The sequence below is a fragment of the Hibiscus syriacus genome, unplaced genomic scaffold (assembly GCF_006381635.1).
Source record: "Hibiscus syriacus cultivar Baekdansim isolate YM2019G1 unplaced genomic scaffold, ASM638163v2 tig00112604_pilon, whole genome shotgun sequence".
NCBI lineage: Eukaryota > Viridiplantae > Streptophyta > Magnoliopsida > Malvales > Malvaceae > Hibiscus > Hibiscus syriacus.
Window position 1 is genome coordinate 136,649 of NW_024063366.1, and position 19,004 is coordinate 155,652.

General features: G+C 29.4%; 1 protein-coding gene across 1 annotated transcript; it reads left to right on the forward strand.

The window, feature by feature from the left end:
• The first annotated feature begins 7,484 nt into the window (after positions 1-7,484).
• LOC120181900 (probable low-specificity L-threonine aldolase 1) lies at positions 7,485-18,745 on the forward strand. Its single transcript, XM_039186932.1, has 4 exons — positions 7,485-8,018; positions 15,084-15,259; positions 17,538-17,605; positions 18,549-18,745. The coding sequence occupies exons 1-4, from the start codon at positions 7,485-7,487 to the stop codon at positions 18,743-18,745; spliced, it is 975 nt and encodes a 324-aa protein (XP_039042863.1).
• The last annotated feature ends 259 nt before the right edge of the window (positions 18,746-19,004 follow it).

The window sequence follows — 19,004 nt, forward strand, 5'->3', positions numbered from 1 at the left end:
ATTTTACTAACATATCCAATATTTTATCATGATCAAAATAATATAAAATCTCTTACCATTTATCCCATAAGCTCGTAAGCTTATTTTAACAAAATACTTACCATTTAAATTCCATAAGCTCGTAAGCTTATTTTTCCTATATACTTGCCATTATTCCGTAAGCTCATAAGCTTATTTGCATGGTTACCATTTATTAACCAATAAAACATAATCCATAGCCAATAGCCCAATATTAAACCTTGAGGACCCTGGGTATTCGAGTAATATTTGCACCGTAGTGCTACACATAAGGTCGTGCCCACCATATACACCGAAGTGTATTACACATAAGGTCGTGCCCACCATATACACCGAAGTGTATTACGCATAAGGTCGTGCCCACCATATACACCGAAGTGTATTATAAACCTGCAGCTGCTATACTCTATGGCATGCCAACTATACCCTGTCCCTCAATGACTTACTTGGGCATATAGTCTATTTTATTCGATCCATCCATGGCAAAGTATATTATCAAATTTAACATTGGGCAGTTCATACCCGAAAACATTCATGGTAAAATATCACATTTTTTTTCATGATCAATGCATTTTAATTTCATACTCTGACATCTCAATGTCAATTTATAAAAAATGATATAAAATCATGCCGATATAAACAAGGTCGACTTATCGCAAGTCTTCCTTATGATGTATAAAACATCCATGTATAATTTCATGCATGTATTGCACTCACCTTGACACGTTATGTCTTTCACAATATATGAGCCTCACTATTGTCCACAATATACCCTTTTTATACTTGACTTGCTTCAATTGCAAATCAACCATGATCTGTATAAATCACAAATTTATAACAATACATATGTTAGTATTTTACTAACATAAATACATTCCACCATATCTCCATACTAAATTTGAAATTCATCATCTATCAAAATATTCAACTCTTAATAATTCCTTATAACATTGGAACCAACTTTTTCAATTTACTCAAAATGGTCTTCACCATTTTACCACTTAAATTCTTAATACCAATAATTCCAACATTGAAATTATTTCCATTCAAATGCTTTTACAAAAGCATAAATACATTTAAGTACCCCAACTATGAAATTGTTGTAATTAAATCACCAATCATTTCAATCTTCCCAAAATAATCAATTTCACATCTAACACTCATTTCAATTCTGAAACAACAATTTCCAGCATAGTACATCAATTATACAACTCTTACACAACAACCCATTAATTTTCCAGAATTCAAACAACTCGCACTACCCTTAAAGAATCATTATTCTGTATTGATATAAACACTGGAATTCAATTCTGTTTCTTCCTTTAATAAACTAGACTCGAATACAAATCTATCCATATAAAGAACTCTTTCTAATTCATTCTGTACAATTTATGGTGAATTTTCAAAGTTCACCAACAGAATCTGTTTTGTACAGAATTCTGCTGTACGACTTTTCTGACCTTTCCTCAGTTAAAAATTCATATATATTTGTATACAACTTAAAATTGATCTCCGTTTGTTTTAAACAAAACTAGATCCATATATGAACACAATATATAAAAATAACCTCCAAATTATTTTTATATATTTTCTGATGAATTTTCGAACCTACTGCCAAATCCAAAATCTAACTGTTTCTTTTAACTTCATCCCTAGGTTCTTCATCAATTTTCCAAAATTTACGAATTTATCCCAAACTTTTTAAAACTTACGAAATGATCCCCAATTTTTCTAAGGCTTGTAGAATACTTCCTTCAACATTTCCAACCCATATCAAATTTTTCCATAATTTTTCTCACTCAAACAATCCATGACCAAAATTTAAAGAACAAGTTCTAGAAAGATTAAACATGTTCTAATCATCTTTTATGCTTGAATATGAACAACTACTTCACAAACATCAAAATCCATCATCAATTTCATGATCCCTTTTTATGAACACAAACCCTTAAATTTAGGATCTTTGAACACCAACAAGATTACCACGACATATTGGTACCAAAAGATAGAGTTTTTCGTATACAACTATTTTCTATATACAACTTACACAAAATCATAAGTAAATTGCTTGAAAAATGGAGTTGAAATTTTTCTCTTACCTAGGAGAAACCCACAGCAAGCTTGGATGAGGAAGAAGATGAAAACACTCTCTATTATTGATAGTCTATTATAAAATAATCCAACACATGGCATAATGAAATATTTTATTCAAATCAATAGGAAATTCCATTTTTACCATTAATGAAATTCCATATTGACCATAAAACCTATACACCTCATCCTTATCATCTTTCAAAGTCAAAGATGAATTATGTTGACTTTTAATTCTGAAATTCCCCTTGAATTTTTAAAATTTGCGTTTTAGTCACTAAATTCCACTGTTTCGATTAAATCTAAAAAATTGCATATTTCCAAACCAACTTTCTCTGATCTAAAATATAACAATAATATTTCCAACCATTTTATAACATCCTTCAAATTTTGTAAAATTCCAATTCGATCGGAATTTGCCGATTCCTTACCGGCTTTAACTTTTTAATTTTTCTTTACTAAAATTCCAAATCCAACAATATGATTTCCATAAAACTCCAATCTCAAGAGTAAACCATATATTTATGGAATAAAATTATTTTTAGGAAATTATCACTTAATTCCCTAAACTTTTCCCATACTTTCTACTTTGACCATCAAACTTTCAAAATTTTCATTTTGGTCATTGTCTAAATTTTTGGCGTATTACATAATGCATCTGTGCGGATTTTACCTTGGAATCACAACAACATGCTTTGTTTCATATTTGGTTTTTGTTTCGTTAAAGAACCAGTTGTAGAGAAAGAAATAAAGAAAGGAAAGAACTGGGAAAGAAAAGATTAAAAAAAATGATTTTATATTTCAACAGTACGTGGGAGATAGCTAGAAAAATGGGAAAAATCGTAGGCTCAGTCCTTTGAAATTGGTGAGAACTTAACCTTGTTTATAAGTGTTTACATAATTTTATCTTTAGTTAAATAGTTTAAATTTATTCGATTTAGTCCCTGCTTTTAGTAAATTAAATAGTATTGTGACCCAAAAGATTTTAGTTTTAGCAATTGGGTCATTAAATTACTATTTAAATTCTAATAAGTTATTTTTATGGCGAAGGAAATTATTTTGGATTTGGGTTCGTATATTTGAAGGTTCGGGTTCTTGAGAAAAATATTGGAAGCTACAAATTAAGTCGGTAAGTTGGTTTTCACTGATTAATCACCTGATTCGATCCGTTTTTCGGAATTAAGCCCCGTTTTTGATGAAATGTTTATTGTTATGTATCTGAGGAATTATTGGAAGATGATTTCAAGATCGAGGGCGTTTGAATGGAATTTAATGGTCGATCAATATTGCACAAAAATTGAGGTAATACTTTACTACCTCTTTATGCTTTATGGAACATGTGAATATTGGTAAATGCATGAATGTAAATGTTTGGTCTAATATGTGTAATTAATGAAGTTCTACACTTGATTCGAATATAATAAAAACTCGGTATCTGAATATGGCTCAGATGACTATTATAAGAATTGGAGGACAGATGGAATTAAATTACAAGTTCAGGAATTAAGTGATAAAGGAATCAATCAAGAATATACAGATTATAATTTATCTCATTAAAGGTACTTAAAGGATATATTATGAGAATATTTTGATTAGGCAAAATTACAAAAATACCCTTATGTTGTAGGATGACAAGAATTGTCCCTGGAAGTTGGTTAATAACTCTGAAAAGACATATTGATTCGATATAATTACAAATGTGCATAAGAAATAATAGTTTTGTTTAGAAAATTTGGATAACTGGTTTTTAACGCCAAAAGGGGTTTGTGCAAGATGTTAAAAGGTTTTTAAGGAATAATTTTAAGATCAGAGAATGTTCGAGAAAGCAATTGACCATATGATCTTTAAATTATAATTATTTTCGTTAAGAGCTAATATCAAAATTATCTGGTTAAGAAATTACGAAAATGCTCTTGAGAGGTAAAATAGTCCAAGTTAACCCTGATTGAGAAAGTACTTTGAGGATTTGTACTTAACTCGATTACGTACGAATTTGATTGTTAAGATCCTGACCTAGTGCAGAAAAATTATTGATATTTCGTTGGTAAAAATATGAGAAGGCATTTGACCCGAAAAGATCTAAGTTACGAGTAAATACCTGAAGAACAATTTATCGGGGGTGCTCTTTTATCAAAATTATTTGAAGGGACTGAAATAGATGATAAATTGGTATTAAATAATAAGATCGGATGGAAGGAAAAGATTGAAATACCGTGGATCTATAAAATGACCAAAATACCCATGGTATGGAAATGACCAAGAATATCACCAAACTCAGGAATGATTGGATATCCCCAAGCTCTGAAATTAATAGAATAAAACTGAGCACCAGAATGACCAAAATACCCTTATGAGCTAGACTAAGTAGAGGTGTTAGACTAATTAAGGAATTCAAATAAACATAGGTGTTGTACTACCCATAAAATTAATAGAACATAATTTAAGTGAGTAGATCAACCCTAAAGCTATGTCAATACCTGAATGGCATAAATATTACTTGAATGTGTGTTCGTCTTCTTAAGTTTGGCTCGATGATGATTTTGGAAGTATTCAGCTCATCTCAACTCTAGATCGCATTCAGTACTACGAATTGGACGTTTTTTGAAAATCAACCACAAAGACTAAATTGAATGGATCGGAAGTACAATATGTATATGAAATTCAGGAACGTTTGAATTACTCTGGAAAATCCCAAAGTAACTAGAATGGTCTTGAATGCTATATGAACTAAGTAACCTCAATGACTGAGGATTAAGTAAGTGATTAGGATAAGCCTGGAAATTCAGATGAACTTACATGATGTATCATCCCTATGGATTATGAACCACAAATCAAGTATATCAGCATTTCATGGTATCGTGGAAGCGTGAAAATGAAATAAAGACCATTAGAATATATGTTCGTCTCCTTAAGATATTTTCAGTGATGACTCAAAAGTTGATTTATGAATAATAATTGTTGGTATTAAAGAGTGAATACCTGGTAGGACAACTAATGGACCGATCAACATGCATTAGTTTTGGGAGTTGTTAAACTTGAGTTATTTCAATAATCCGATTAATCGACGTCGACTATAAATGTCCTGAATCTTCATTTCTTTCTTATCAGCTCAAGTTATATTATGAATAACTGATGATTCCGTTAGTTATTGAACTATTCCTATAGTGATTCTAAATTCTGACATTCTATTGGTAAACTGAAGATCCTAGTTTCTCTGCCCAATAAGATTATCAAGTATCTCTGAATAATATCTGATAAATATTTTGATCCTCTAGTGTGTTCCACATGTACTACATGACAGTTTTATATGTTTCAAATGAATTTTAACGAAAGTATTAATTTACTGGTTTATGAACCATGGCAACATAGTATGTGATCTCCGATTACGGTTTTCATTGAAAAGTATGAATTGTACACGATTTATGAAATAATGGAATTTACTGGTTCATGAATTATGGTTACTGAAATGTGTTATATGGTTTCATGTTTTCATTGGAAAATATGAATTGTTCCTGATTTATAGAATCATGGAATTTAGTAGGTGTGTAGGTGGGTGTAAGGTTCTATGGAACCTACACATTATGGAGTGTTGGTTGGAGGGAATAATATGATTTTTGATAAACGTTTTATGAGAGGGTGTTGTTGGAGGAAGTTAATGTTACTGCAGGCTCCTCTGCTTTGTGCTCAGGGTAAGTCCTTACTTGGTGTATAGGTGGGTGTATGGTTCTGGGGAACCTACACATTATGGAGAGTTTGGTTGGAGGGATTAATATGGTTTTTGGAATAAAAATATGTTTTTAAACTACTACTGTTTAAAAAGAAAAGATTTGTATCTTTTCAATGGTTTTATGGGAACACACTAGATAACCTATTCTGATCTCGTGAACCTAGACATCCGAAATATTTCCATCTGAACTGAAAACTCATTATCCGTTACTATTTGAAATATCAGTAGAATCTCTGATCTGCATGAAAATTCATAGATGTTCGGAACCAATAAGAAAATATATTTTTATCTATATCTGCACGTTCTTCAGCATCACCTGGTAGTTCTGTATTATTGAGCTTTTCGAAGCTCACTCTATTACTCACCATTTTAGGTTAAAAGAATTGTACCAGTATCACTATCAACATCAGTAAGGGAGTTCTTCTGGCATTGCTTGCAGAGTACGGTATATGTGATTAGGGGGCATGTAGATTGTATTTTGTTTTATATATGAGTTTGAAAAACATGTCTTATTTCTGAATAATAATAAATCATTTTATGATTTTACATGTTTTAAGAAAAGTTTCAAAATTTCCGCTATTTTTATAGTGTGTCGCTCCGGTAGCCCTAATGTGACACTCTAGATCAGATCGGGCTATCCGCATCGGTCTGAGGGGGTTATATTTAGTGGTATCAGAGCTATAGTTTGAGGCAAAATTTTCATGATAGACCGATCGGTCGAATGTCAAAATATGTCTGATCATTACATGCCCCTAGACTGCAATCGTACCTCTCTGAGCCGGAACTCCAGGCTAAGTCCCTATCTGTAACGAGTAAACCAAATTTTCTATTCGTTAAGGCTATACTTGTACAAAAAAGAATACCAGTAACATCTGTCTAAACTCTGTAAAGTACCTCACGAGCTATGTTAGAGTTATTCATTTGAGAAATTCTAACTCGACTCTGGAAATAAAATTGGGATATGCTACTGCTTTATCAGCCTATTCTCATGACCAAGACTGAATTGATTACTCAAGGACATTTTCGTTCGGATTCTTTTATTGAAACAAGGAAAAGTTTTGATAAGAATGTATACTCAACTGGTTAAGAATTTGTGGAGGATCCGTATTTCAATAAGAGCTACATGAAAGATATGAAAGAGCTGATAGAAGTTTCATTTTTGCAATTCTGTGACATGAATGAATTTCGAGGACGAAATTCTTTTAAGGAGGGGAGAATGTGTGTAACACCCCAATCTATGAGATAAAATTTCATATGATATTTATAGAAGCGGTCTAATTAAAATTTTGGCTATTAAGGAAATTTGAGAAGGTTGAAGACTCTAACTATAATTTTGCCTTTCTTTGGGTTCAGAAATTCTAGAATTCACGTGAATTCTATACATTATTGATTGATGTGAATTTGTTTATTATTATTAATTTTATAATATAGATAATGGAGACCATAAGTGGAAAGAGTTGTTCAACCACTCCAACATGAAAGAGTTGTCTATGCGTGTAAAGTTCCAAAGTCTTTATCATCACTTTCTTTTCTCATAATTTTTTAAATCACCGAGTGAACTTTCCTTGCCATTTATTCTTCTTTATTTGTACATAAGCTATGCTCTTTCTCCCCCAAAACACATGCAAAAAGATAATCCAAATCGAAGATGGGAATTACAGTAGCAGGCATGGATTTCCTAAGCGATAGAGCAACAATGATGAGAGAAGCTCTTCAAAAGAGCCAAACAATCATGGGAAAAGAAGCTGGTTTATTCGTTTCATCAAGCACAATGGGTAACCTCATTAGTGTTCTTGTTCACTATGATATAAGCGGAAGTGAGGTCATTCTTGGAGACAATTCTCATTTAAATATTTATGAGAATAGTGGAATTTCAACCATTAGAGGTGTTCATCCTAGGCCAGTGAAGAACAATCATGATGGAACTATAGACATCAATTCCATTAAAGCCACCATTAGAGATCGGAGAGAAGCGATTGTTTACCCAACTACGAGGCTGGTTTGCTTGGAGAATTCACATGCAAACACCAGGGATAGAGGTTTGTTTGTAGAATACATAGACAAAGTTGGTGAGCTAACTAAGAAGCACGACTTGAGGCTTCACGTTGATGGGGCTAGAATTTTCAATGATCTGTGCGGATTTTACCTTGGAATCACAAAGACTCGCTTTGTTTCATCTTTGGTTTTTTTTTCGTTAAAGAACCAGTTGCAGAGAAAGAAATAAAGAAAGGAAAGAATTGGGAAAGAAAAGATTAAAAAAAACTGATTTTATATTTCAACAGTAAAGTCACGTGGGAGATAGCTAGAAAAAGGGGAAAAATCGCAGGCTCAGTCCTTTGAAATTGGTGAGAACTTAACCTTGTTTATAAGTGTTTACATAATTTTATCTTTAGTTAAATAGTTTAAATTTATTCGATTTAGTCCCTGATTTTAGTAAATTAAATAGTATTGTGACCCAAAAGATTTTAGTTTTAGCAATTGGGTCATTAAATTACTATTTAAATTCTAATAAGTTATTTTTATGGCGAAGGAAATTATTTTGGATTTGGGTTCGTATATTTGAAGGTTCGGGTTCTTGAGAAAAACATTGGAAGCTACGAATTAAGTCGGTAAGTTGGTTTTCACTGATTAATCACCCGATTCGATCCGTTTTTCGGAATTAAGCCCCGTTTTTGATGAAATGTTTATTGTTATGTATCTGAGGAATTATTGGAAGATGATTTCAAGATTGAAGGCGTTTGAATGGAATTTAATGGTCGATCAATATTGCACGAAAATCGAGGTAATACTTTACTACCTCTTTATGCTTTATGGAACATGTGAATATTGGTAAATGCATGAATGTAAATGTTTGGTCTAATATGTGTAATTAATGAAGTTCTACACTTGATTCGAATATAGTAAAATCTCGGTATCTGAATATGGCTCAGATGACTATTATAAGAATTGGAGGACAATTGAAATTAAATTCCAAGTTCTTGAATTAAGTGATAAAGGAATCAACCATGGATATGTAGATTATAATTTATCTCATTAAAGGTACTTGAAGGATAAATTATGATAATATTTCGATTAGGCAAAATTACGAAAATACCCTTATATTGTAGGATGACAAGAATTGTCTTTGGAAGTTGGTTAATAACTCTGAAAAGACATATTGATCCGATATAATTACAGATGTGCAGAAGAAATAATAGTTTTGTTTAGAAAATTTGGATAATTGGATTTTAACGCCAAAAGGGGTTTACGCAAGCTACTATAAGTTTGTTATGGAATAATTTCAAGATCAGAGAATGTTCGGGAAAGCAATTGACCATATGATATTTAAATTATAATTATTTTCGTTAAGAGCTAATATCGAAATTATCTGGTTAAGAAATTACGAAAATGCCCTTGAGAGGTAAAATAGTATGAGTTAACCCTGATTGAGAAAGTACTTTGAGGATTTGTACTTAACTCGATTAAGTATGAATTTGAATGTTAAGATCCTGACCTAGTGTAGAAAAATTATTGATATTCCGTTGGTAAAAATATGAGAAAGCATTTGACCCGAAAATATCCAAGTTAATAGTAAATAACTGAAGAACAATTTATCGGGGTGCTCTTTTATCAGAATTATTCGAAGGGACTGAAATAAATGATAAATTAGTATTAAGTAATAAGATCGGATGGAAGGAAAATATTGAAATACTGTGGATCTGTAAAATAACCAAAATACCCCTGGTATGGAAATAACCAAGAATATCACCAAACTCAAGAATGATTAGATATCCCCAAGCTCTGAAATTAATAGAATAAAACTGAGCACTAGAATGACCAAAATACCCTTATGACCTAGACTAAGTAGAGGTGTTGGACTAATTAAGGGATTCAAATAAACATAGGTGTTGTACTACCCTTAAAAGTAATAGAACATAATTTAAGTGAGTAGATCAACCCTAAAGCTATGTCAATATCTGAATGACATAGATATTACTTGAATGCGTGTTCGTCTTCTCAAGTTTGGCTTGATGATGATTTTGGAAGTATTCAGCTCAGCTCAACTCTAGATCGCATTTAGTACTAAGAATTGGATGTTTGTTCGACAAATCAACCACGAAGACCAAATTGAATGGATCAGAATTACAATATATATCTGAAATTCAGGAACGTTTGAATTACACTGGAAAATCCCAAAATAACTGGAATGGACTTGAATGCTATATGAACTAAGTAATCTCAATGACTGAGGATTAAGTAAGTGATTAGGATAAGCCTGGAAATTCGGATGAACTTACATGATGTATCATCCCTATAGATTATGAACCACAAATCAGGTACATTAGCATTTTATGGTATCGTGGAAGCGTGAAAATGTAATAAAGACCATTAGAATATATGTTCATCTCCTTAAGATATGTTTAGTGATGACTCAAAAGTTGATTTATGGATAATAATTGTTGGTATTAAAGAGTGAATACCTGGTAGGACAACGAATGGACCGGTCAACATGCATTAGTTTTGGGAGTTGTTAAACTTGAGTTATTTCAATAATCCGATTAATCGAAGCCGACTATAAATGTCATGAATCTTCATTTCTTCCTTATCAGCTCAAGTTATATTCTGAATAACTGATGATTCCATTAGTTATTGAACTATTCCTATAGTGATTTTAAATTCCGACATTCTATTGGTAAACTGAAGATCCTAGTTTCTCTGCCCAATAAGATTATCAAGTATCTCTGAATAATATCTGATAAATATTTTGATCCTCTAGTGTGTTCCACATGTACTACATGAAAGTTTTATATGTTTCAAATGATTTTTAACGAAAGTATATATTTACTGGTTTATGAACCATGGCAACATAGTATGTGATCTCCGATTACGACTTTCATCGAAAAGTATGAATTGTACATGATTTATGAAATAATGGAATGTACTGGTTCATGAATTATGGTTACCTGAAATGTGTTATATGGTTTCCTATTTTCATTGGAAAATATGAATTGTTCCTGATTTATAGAATCATGGAATTTAGTAGGTGTGCAGGTGGGTGTAAGGTTCTATGGAACTTACACATTATGGAGTGTTGGTTGGAGGGAATAATATGATTTTTGATAATTGTTTTATGGGAGGGTGTTATTGGAGGAAGTTAATGTTACTGCAGGCTCCTCTGCTTTGTGCTCAGGGTAAGTCCTTACTTGGTGTGTAGGTGGGTGTATGGTTCTGGGGAACCTACACATTACGGAGAGTTTAGTTGGAGGGATTAATATGGTTTTTGGAATAAAAATATGTTTTTAAACTACTACTATTTAAAAAGAAAAGATTTGTATCTCTTCACTGATTTTATGGGAACACACTAGATAATCTATTCTGATCTCCTGAACCTAGACATCTGAAATATTTCCATATGAACTTAAAACTCATTATCCGTTACTATCTGAAATATCATTAGAATCTCTGATCTGCATGAAAATTCATTGATGTTCGGAACCAATAAGAAAATATATGTTTATCTGTATCTGCATGTTCTTCAGCATCACCTGGTAGTTCTGTATTACTGAGCTTTTCGAAGCTCACTCTATTACTCACCATTTCAGGGTAAAAGAATTGTATCAGTATCACTATCAACATCAATAAGGGAGTTTTTCCGGCGTTGCTTGCAGAGTACGATACATGTGATTAGGTGACATGTAGATTGTATTTTATTTTATATATGAGTTTGGAAAACCTGTCTTATTTTTGAATAATAATAAATCATTTTATGATTTTACATGTTTTAAGAAAAGTTTTAAATTACGCTATTTTTACAGTGGGTCGCTCCGGTGGCCCTAATGTGACACTCTAGATCAGATCGGGCTATCCGCATCGGTCTGAGGTGGTTACAATGTGGCTCTTAAACTTTATTAAAAAAAATTTAACATGGTCCTTTGACTAACAGTTTTCTTCAATGACCGTTTACACTGCTAATGTGGCCCTTCATGGTACTGAAATTATAATTTAGTGTGCTAACGTGGCGGTCCAGAGTGGCTATTACGTGGCACACCGTGAAGTGTCATGTCAACATCGTAACAGTTAATGTCTGAAACTGTTGGTTAAAGGGTAACATTTATTTTTTCCTCTCAGTTTGAGGGTCACATTAAATGCAACAATAATTTGAGGGTCACATTGATTTTTTTTAAAAAAAGAACAAAAGTCTTATGTACCTTTTTGCCGAAAATTAATATAAATTAAAAAAATAAAATAAATATCAATTAGAAATCGATGACCCGAAAATACTTGTATACAGATTTTATGAGTACCCGACTTGCGGTTACCCTCATATTACTAATTGAGACATGCACAAAGTCTTTGAGACTCGAAAGTCTCGAATACCTAAAAATACGAATTTCTAGATATGAACACCCCTTACTAATACAAATTATAAAAAATGATGTGTTAAATATGTGTATTAAATAAAATTTATATGTCATATTATTACATGTAGTTAGATAATTGAAATTTATTATGATTATTTTTATTAGTTATAACACATCAAAATTTAATCATAAGTTATATTTAAAACACGAATTTCATGTACGAATTTTTGTTATATTTAAAACACGAATTTCATGTTCGAATTTTTATCATTTGTATTAATACTTTATTTGATTAATATTATTGTACTTATTGATTTATTTTATATTTTAATATTATATGAATCGCATATGTTCTCAAGGCTATTCTTTTATTATTATTATTATTATTATTATTATTATTATTATTATTATTATTATTTTCTTAAAAATATATAAAAAATCTTTAAATTAATAATAATACTCGTGCTATGCTCTTAACAGGTGTTTGACTTTGTTTAATATTTAATCCATTGATATATTTTTATATTTTATTATTTTAATAATATATGAATCAAAGAAATAATTGTGCTATGCTCTTAATAATATTATTAAATTATAATTTTTAAAAGTAAATAAATAATTTAGGAGGGTTCCCTCTATTTTCTTTTAATGAAATTGATTTTTTGAGGAAAACTAATTTTTAGAGAAATTTATCCGTATTTATTTTATAAATAATTTTTAAAACCCTCATTGTATTTTGTTTAACCGTTTCAAATCACTATCTCATCTTTTATCTTTCTTCTTTCAACGTGAAGGGGAAAAAATCAATGAGTTTTTTTTTGATATTTGATCTAATTTAATATGATCTGTAGTTTGTGGTTTATACTTGTACTGTTTTTAGGCAATCATGCATAAAAGTAAGAGAGTGCGAGCTACCTCAACGATTTTGGGTGATCCTAAACAATCAAAATCCAATACAAATGATGAGTCAATCAAAAATCAGGTTAAGAGAGATGATGTTTTCATTTTATTTTTAATTGTTAATTATGGGTTTTTTACCATATTATCAAAAGAATAAGAATAAGAATTGTATACAAAAGAGCGTAAATTCAATTTATTTATTTGATTTAGGACTTTTTTGATTTCATTGTTTATAGGGCCATCTTTGAGAATGAATTTACATTATTAAATCTGTATTTTGTAAATTATTATTTTATTAAATGTGGATTTTGATATTATCAAAAGAAGGGAATAAGGAAAAAGAATTTCTATGTTCTATATCATTGAAAAACAAGAAAAGAAAGAACATACATTAAAAGTTTCTGACTCTTGTTTCAACTACTTCCACCTTTGTTTGGTTGATAAAAGTTCATGTTATATCATTGGAAAACAAGAAAAGAAAGAACATACATTAAATTTTAAGCTCCCGCGGCTTGTTTCAACTGCTTCCACCTTTGATTGGGTGTTAAAAGTTCATGTTATTGGTCAAATTTCCATGAACTTTTAATTTGTTTAGGCTCTTGTTTGTTGTCGTTTAAATAATAGTTTCTTAACAATTAGGTATAAGAATGTTTTTTAATTTCAATGTTCTTAATCAATATTATTCTTATTTTTTATTTACTAATTTATTTGTTATCTTTTCTAACACTTATTTACTATGATATTGATAGGTTTAGGAAATATTATTTCTAGCAATCAAAATATTATTATGCTCAGTCAAAGATCAATACAATCAAACTTGTAAAATATGTCAAGTGAGACAACACCAATCGAATCATTGAATAACGAAGGTAAGTTGTGTCAACCAAATAAATTTATGTACATTTTTATATTTTATATTAAATTTTAGTTTATATTAATCATATCTTTACATTTATATATTTACATATTTATAGTTATGAAAAAAAGAGGTCGTGGAGTGACTAGAGTGTTTGAGGTGAAAAAACGATTGAAACAAAATGGTGAACTTAAGAGTGTAAAGATAGAAAAAGGATTGCATTTACCAATTGGTGATGATGAACATCTACTTAAATTGGAGGCAGGAATTACCACTTGAAATTTTATACCAACTAATGTATTTTATTGGAAGGATGTGAAGGGTGAAGATAAAGTACCTATGTTCCAAAAAATCAAGGTTAGATATATTGCTAACTATTACTTTTAAATTAATATATTATATTTATTTCTTAAAATACTATATTTGTATTAAATATTTTTAGTATGAATTTAACATACCTTTGGATGATCGACATGCAAAAAAAAAAAGTAATAGATAAAATGATGGTAAGGCGTTTTACAACCTTTAAACACAAATGGCATATGCATTTCAAGAAGTTTATTTCTTCAGAAGAAGCATAAGCAAACCCACCTAGCGATGTGAAGATAGATGATTGGAAGAAAATGTGTAAACAATTTGAAAGTGACAAATTTCAAATAAAATATTTTCTATATTGATTAATTATGTATTATTTATGAAATAAAATAAACAAAAACATATTATATATATGCAGTGTCAAAGCAAAGCAAATAAGAGCAACAGGGAAAAAAATGAGGATTCCACATACTTTAGGTTCAAAATCATTTGTACAACGGATTTATGAGTTGATATGTTTTGAATTATTTATTTCTTTTGTATTTTATTTAGAATAAGAGTAGTTAGTAAATTACTTTTTCTTCATCAATTTTATATTTGAATTTGAATTTTCTAAATTTAGGAGAATATCTAGGAAAATATTGAAATCCATTCAGAAGAGCCAAATATCTGACCATGCTAAAATGAAACTGTACTATGATGCACATCATAAAAATGATGGAGCATGAGTTAACCAACAAGCGGAAGAGAACTATGTAAGATTTTATTTGTCTAAAATATAATTTTTGTTTATTAAATATTTCAACCTTTTGATTTCTTTCACTTATATTTGCAGGAAAAAATGAGAACAATCTTAATTGAAGAGTCTGAAAAAGGCATTGAAGTGAATGGACGTCAAATTTTAGAGAAGGTTTTAAATTCAAAATATGGTTACATTCGTGGACTTGGTTATGAAGCAAAGCCAAGTAGTTCCAAAAAATTGGAATTGAAATCTGCTTTAGATGCTGAAAGGTTTGAGAATGAAAATGAACCCAAGAATTAGTAGTTCAACTACAAAGTCAAAATGCTGAAATTCTTGATCATAATGAAACAATCAATAAGTTGAGAAAATCAAAGTGTTCTCCAAAATCAGATTCAACAATTACTTTAAAGATTTGGAGGAAACACATCTTCTTGAATATTAAGGTAATATTATAATTTAATTTTTAATAATAAAATATATTTCATATGCTATTTTTTAAATATTTATTAAAAACTTAATATATTTAACACTTTTTCTTTACATGTAGGTGTGGAAGAATTTATGGATAATTTACTTTTATTTGTAGGGAGGACTTTATATTTTTAGCAATTTTATTCTAAACATTTTATGTTTATTTTAATGATATTTAATATTAGTTTTATTTTTATTAGATTTTTAAATATATTTTTAGTTACCATAATCAATTATTTTAGTTATAATAACAAATTCAAACAAATGCTATTTTGTAAAACCAACAAATTATGGTAATTTATTTAGACACAATAACAAATTAAATTTAGTTAAAATAAAAAATATATATGTTAAATTTCTTTAGTCAAAATAGTTTCTCAAAATAACAAATTATGACAAATTTAAATAGTTATATTAATAATTTATAATAAATATTAATTTCTCAATATAAAAAATTATGACAAATAATATTTTTCATAATAATAAATTATAATAAATTTATTTAGTCTCAATAACATGTTAAAATTAGTCAAAATAAAAATTATGTTAAATTTATTTCGTCACAATTTTATCTCAAAATAACAACTTTTGACAAATGTATTTAGTCAAAATAACAATTTATAACAAATATTAATTTATCAATATAAAAAATTATGGCAAACAATATTCTTTCACAATAACAAATTATAACAAATTTATTTAGTTACAATAACACAGTAAATTTAGTCAAAATAAAAATTTATGTCAAATATATTTCATCACAATATTTTCTCGAAATAACAACTTTTGACAATTTTTTAGTCTTAATAACAATTTATAACAACTATTAATTCCTCAATATAAAAAATTATGACGACAAATAACATTCTTTCACTATAACAAATTGTAACAACTTTATTTAGTTACAATACACGTTAAATTTAGTCAAAATAAAAGTTATGTCAAATTTATTTGGTCACAATATTTTGTCAAAAAAATTTGTGACAAATTTTTTAATTAAAATAACAATTTATAATAAATATTAATTTCTCAATATAAAAAATTATGACAAGTAATATTCTTTTACAATAACAAATCGTAACATAACTATTTAGTAAAAAAAGTTATAAAAAATATATAGTGACGAAATAATAGTGGTGATAAATAAATTTTGTTGTAATATGTCTTTTTGTTAGGAAAACTTTTTTTGTTTGATGTTACAATATTAGTTAATTGTGACGAAATTTACTTTTTATGATAAAATAAATATTCTATTTTAACAAATATTGTCTATGTAAGTTGTATTTAGTGACGAAATAGAAACTTTGACAAAATAATTTTTGTTGTCGTATGTATTTTCGTCACAAAAACCCTTTATATTTGATGTTAAAATATAAGTTAATTATGAAAAAATGTACTTCTCGTGACGAAATGGTTAATTGATTGTGACAAATATTTTATTGCGATAAATTAATTATAGTAACGAGATTTCATTGTTACAATAAATACTATACAATGGTAACGAACACAATTTTATCACAATATACTTTACATGACAAGATTGTTCTAACAAATATAGTAATAAATAAAATTGGTCAAAAATAAATATATCGTGACAAATTTAGTACTTTTAGTAATAAATAATTTTGTTGGAACAATCAAAATTTCTTGTAGTGTACCCAAAAAAAATACTGAGATAAATTTTAATATTTATCAAAATTCATATGGTATAAATCTACTATCATAGTAGTTTTAGTTTTTAGAATGATTTAAATAATATATAATATATTGATTAGGAAGTGAATGTTTACATAACCTTAAACAGTAGAGTATACCATGGTTTGATAATTTATGAATGTATAAACTTCAAGCTGATGGTTTTATGGTTAATGACAACTAGTAAATGCAACTATGAGTTAGCAGCCCTTGAGATTGTATCTACGTTTTGCAAGCAAACAAACAATAATGAAAACAAGTTTATAACCATCTAAATGAAAAGAACCATTAAATAAGGTCAATAGTAAAAGACAAAATGTTGTTTTTAAAAGACCTGATTTTTCTCATGTACTTGAAGAGATGCTTTCACATTTTATCCAGCTTTGATTCAAGCAGTGGAGATGCAAGTAAACATTTGCCTACATCAGACATATATTTGTTCTCTCTCGGTTTGTAAAACTTCGGGCCCATTCCATGCTCAAAATAGTCCACACTCTTTTCAACATTTTTACAGTGCACACTAGTCTTATAGTGATTTTGTACATTTTATTGTATTACAATCTTATTTAAAATAATTTTTATATATCTAAATTAAGGGCAGCATTGCTGTATTTCCTCAACCACTTTTGTGTCCTTTCTATCCTTTTTTATTTTTCAGTTGATTATTGTTTAATTTTAGGGTAAATTATATCAATAGTCGCTAAAGATTGAGAAACTTTTGCTTTCATCACTGAAGTTTTAAAAGTTATAAAAAAGTCACTAACATTATCAATTTCTAACAAAATGGTCACTCGACCGTTAAATGTGTGACATAAATCTGATGTGCAAATTAAGGAGTTGATTTGGCACCTTTGACTCCTTTAAAAGAAAACAAAATATATAATTTCTATATAAAAATATATTTTTTCTTCATCAAATCTCTTCACACCTTCATTCTTCACTCAGCTGTTTTATTGTTTTGTTTTCTATTTTTTTGGGTTTGTGATACATTCCTACCCATGCACTTGTATTCATACTTTCATCTTATTTCACAATGATGGAGGTCAAAGGAGTCTTTACATACTCTTTACATTCTTACTTTATTCATTTCATGTATACTTATATTATATCATTTATTCTTTGCATGATTATTACTTATTGTTATGCTATCTTGCTTTACTTTATGCATCTTATGTTTAGACTAATGTTCATGCATTTTAGACTTCATCTATTGGATATAAATTAAGTTTTATAGCATGATAGTATCCCCACATCTTTATACTTTGCTTATGTTTATATTATCAAATGCATTCATTCTTAGCTCATTTACCTACATATCGTAGGCAACAACATGCATAAGTGTTATTCCTAGCTCACACAAGTCTAATTTACTTGTCTTCTTGATTTACATAGGTGAAAGCATTGGCAACAAACCTTATGGAAGCTTGGTAGCAAGGAAATCAAAGCATGACAGCTTACAACCAGCTAAAAGCAAAGGAAATGAAGCTCACATATCAAAAGGAAGCTCAAAGCTTAAGGATATTAGCTCAAGGATAGCTAAAGGAGCTGAATGGGAGCTAAAGGTAGTTGGAGAGCAGCTGAGGATCTAGTAGTTGAGCTGAGGACATGAAGCAATTGGAGGAAGCTAAGGTGGCAGCTGAGTAGCTAGAGTGTCACTTGCTAGTTATCTTAAGTCAACCTAGCTACAACTCACCTAACTAGCTACTTAAGCAATGGCATAGTCAACTAATATCCATCATGTGCCAAGCATGCCAATGGCCAAATCTATCATCAACTCTTTAGTCTTGTAAAACATGTGACATCAAGGTAGAGATCGTATACAAGGTTAAGTGCTTACCATGTGACCCT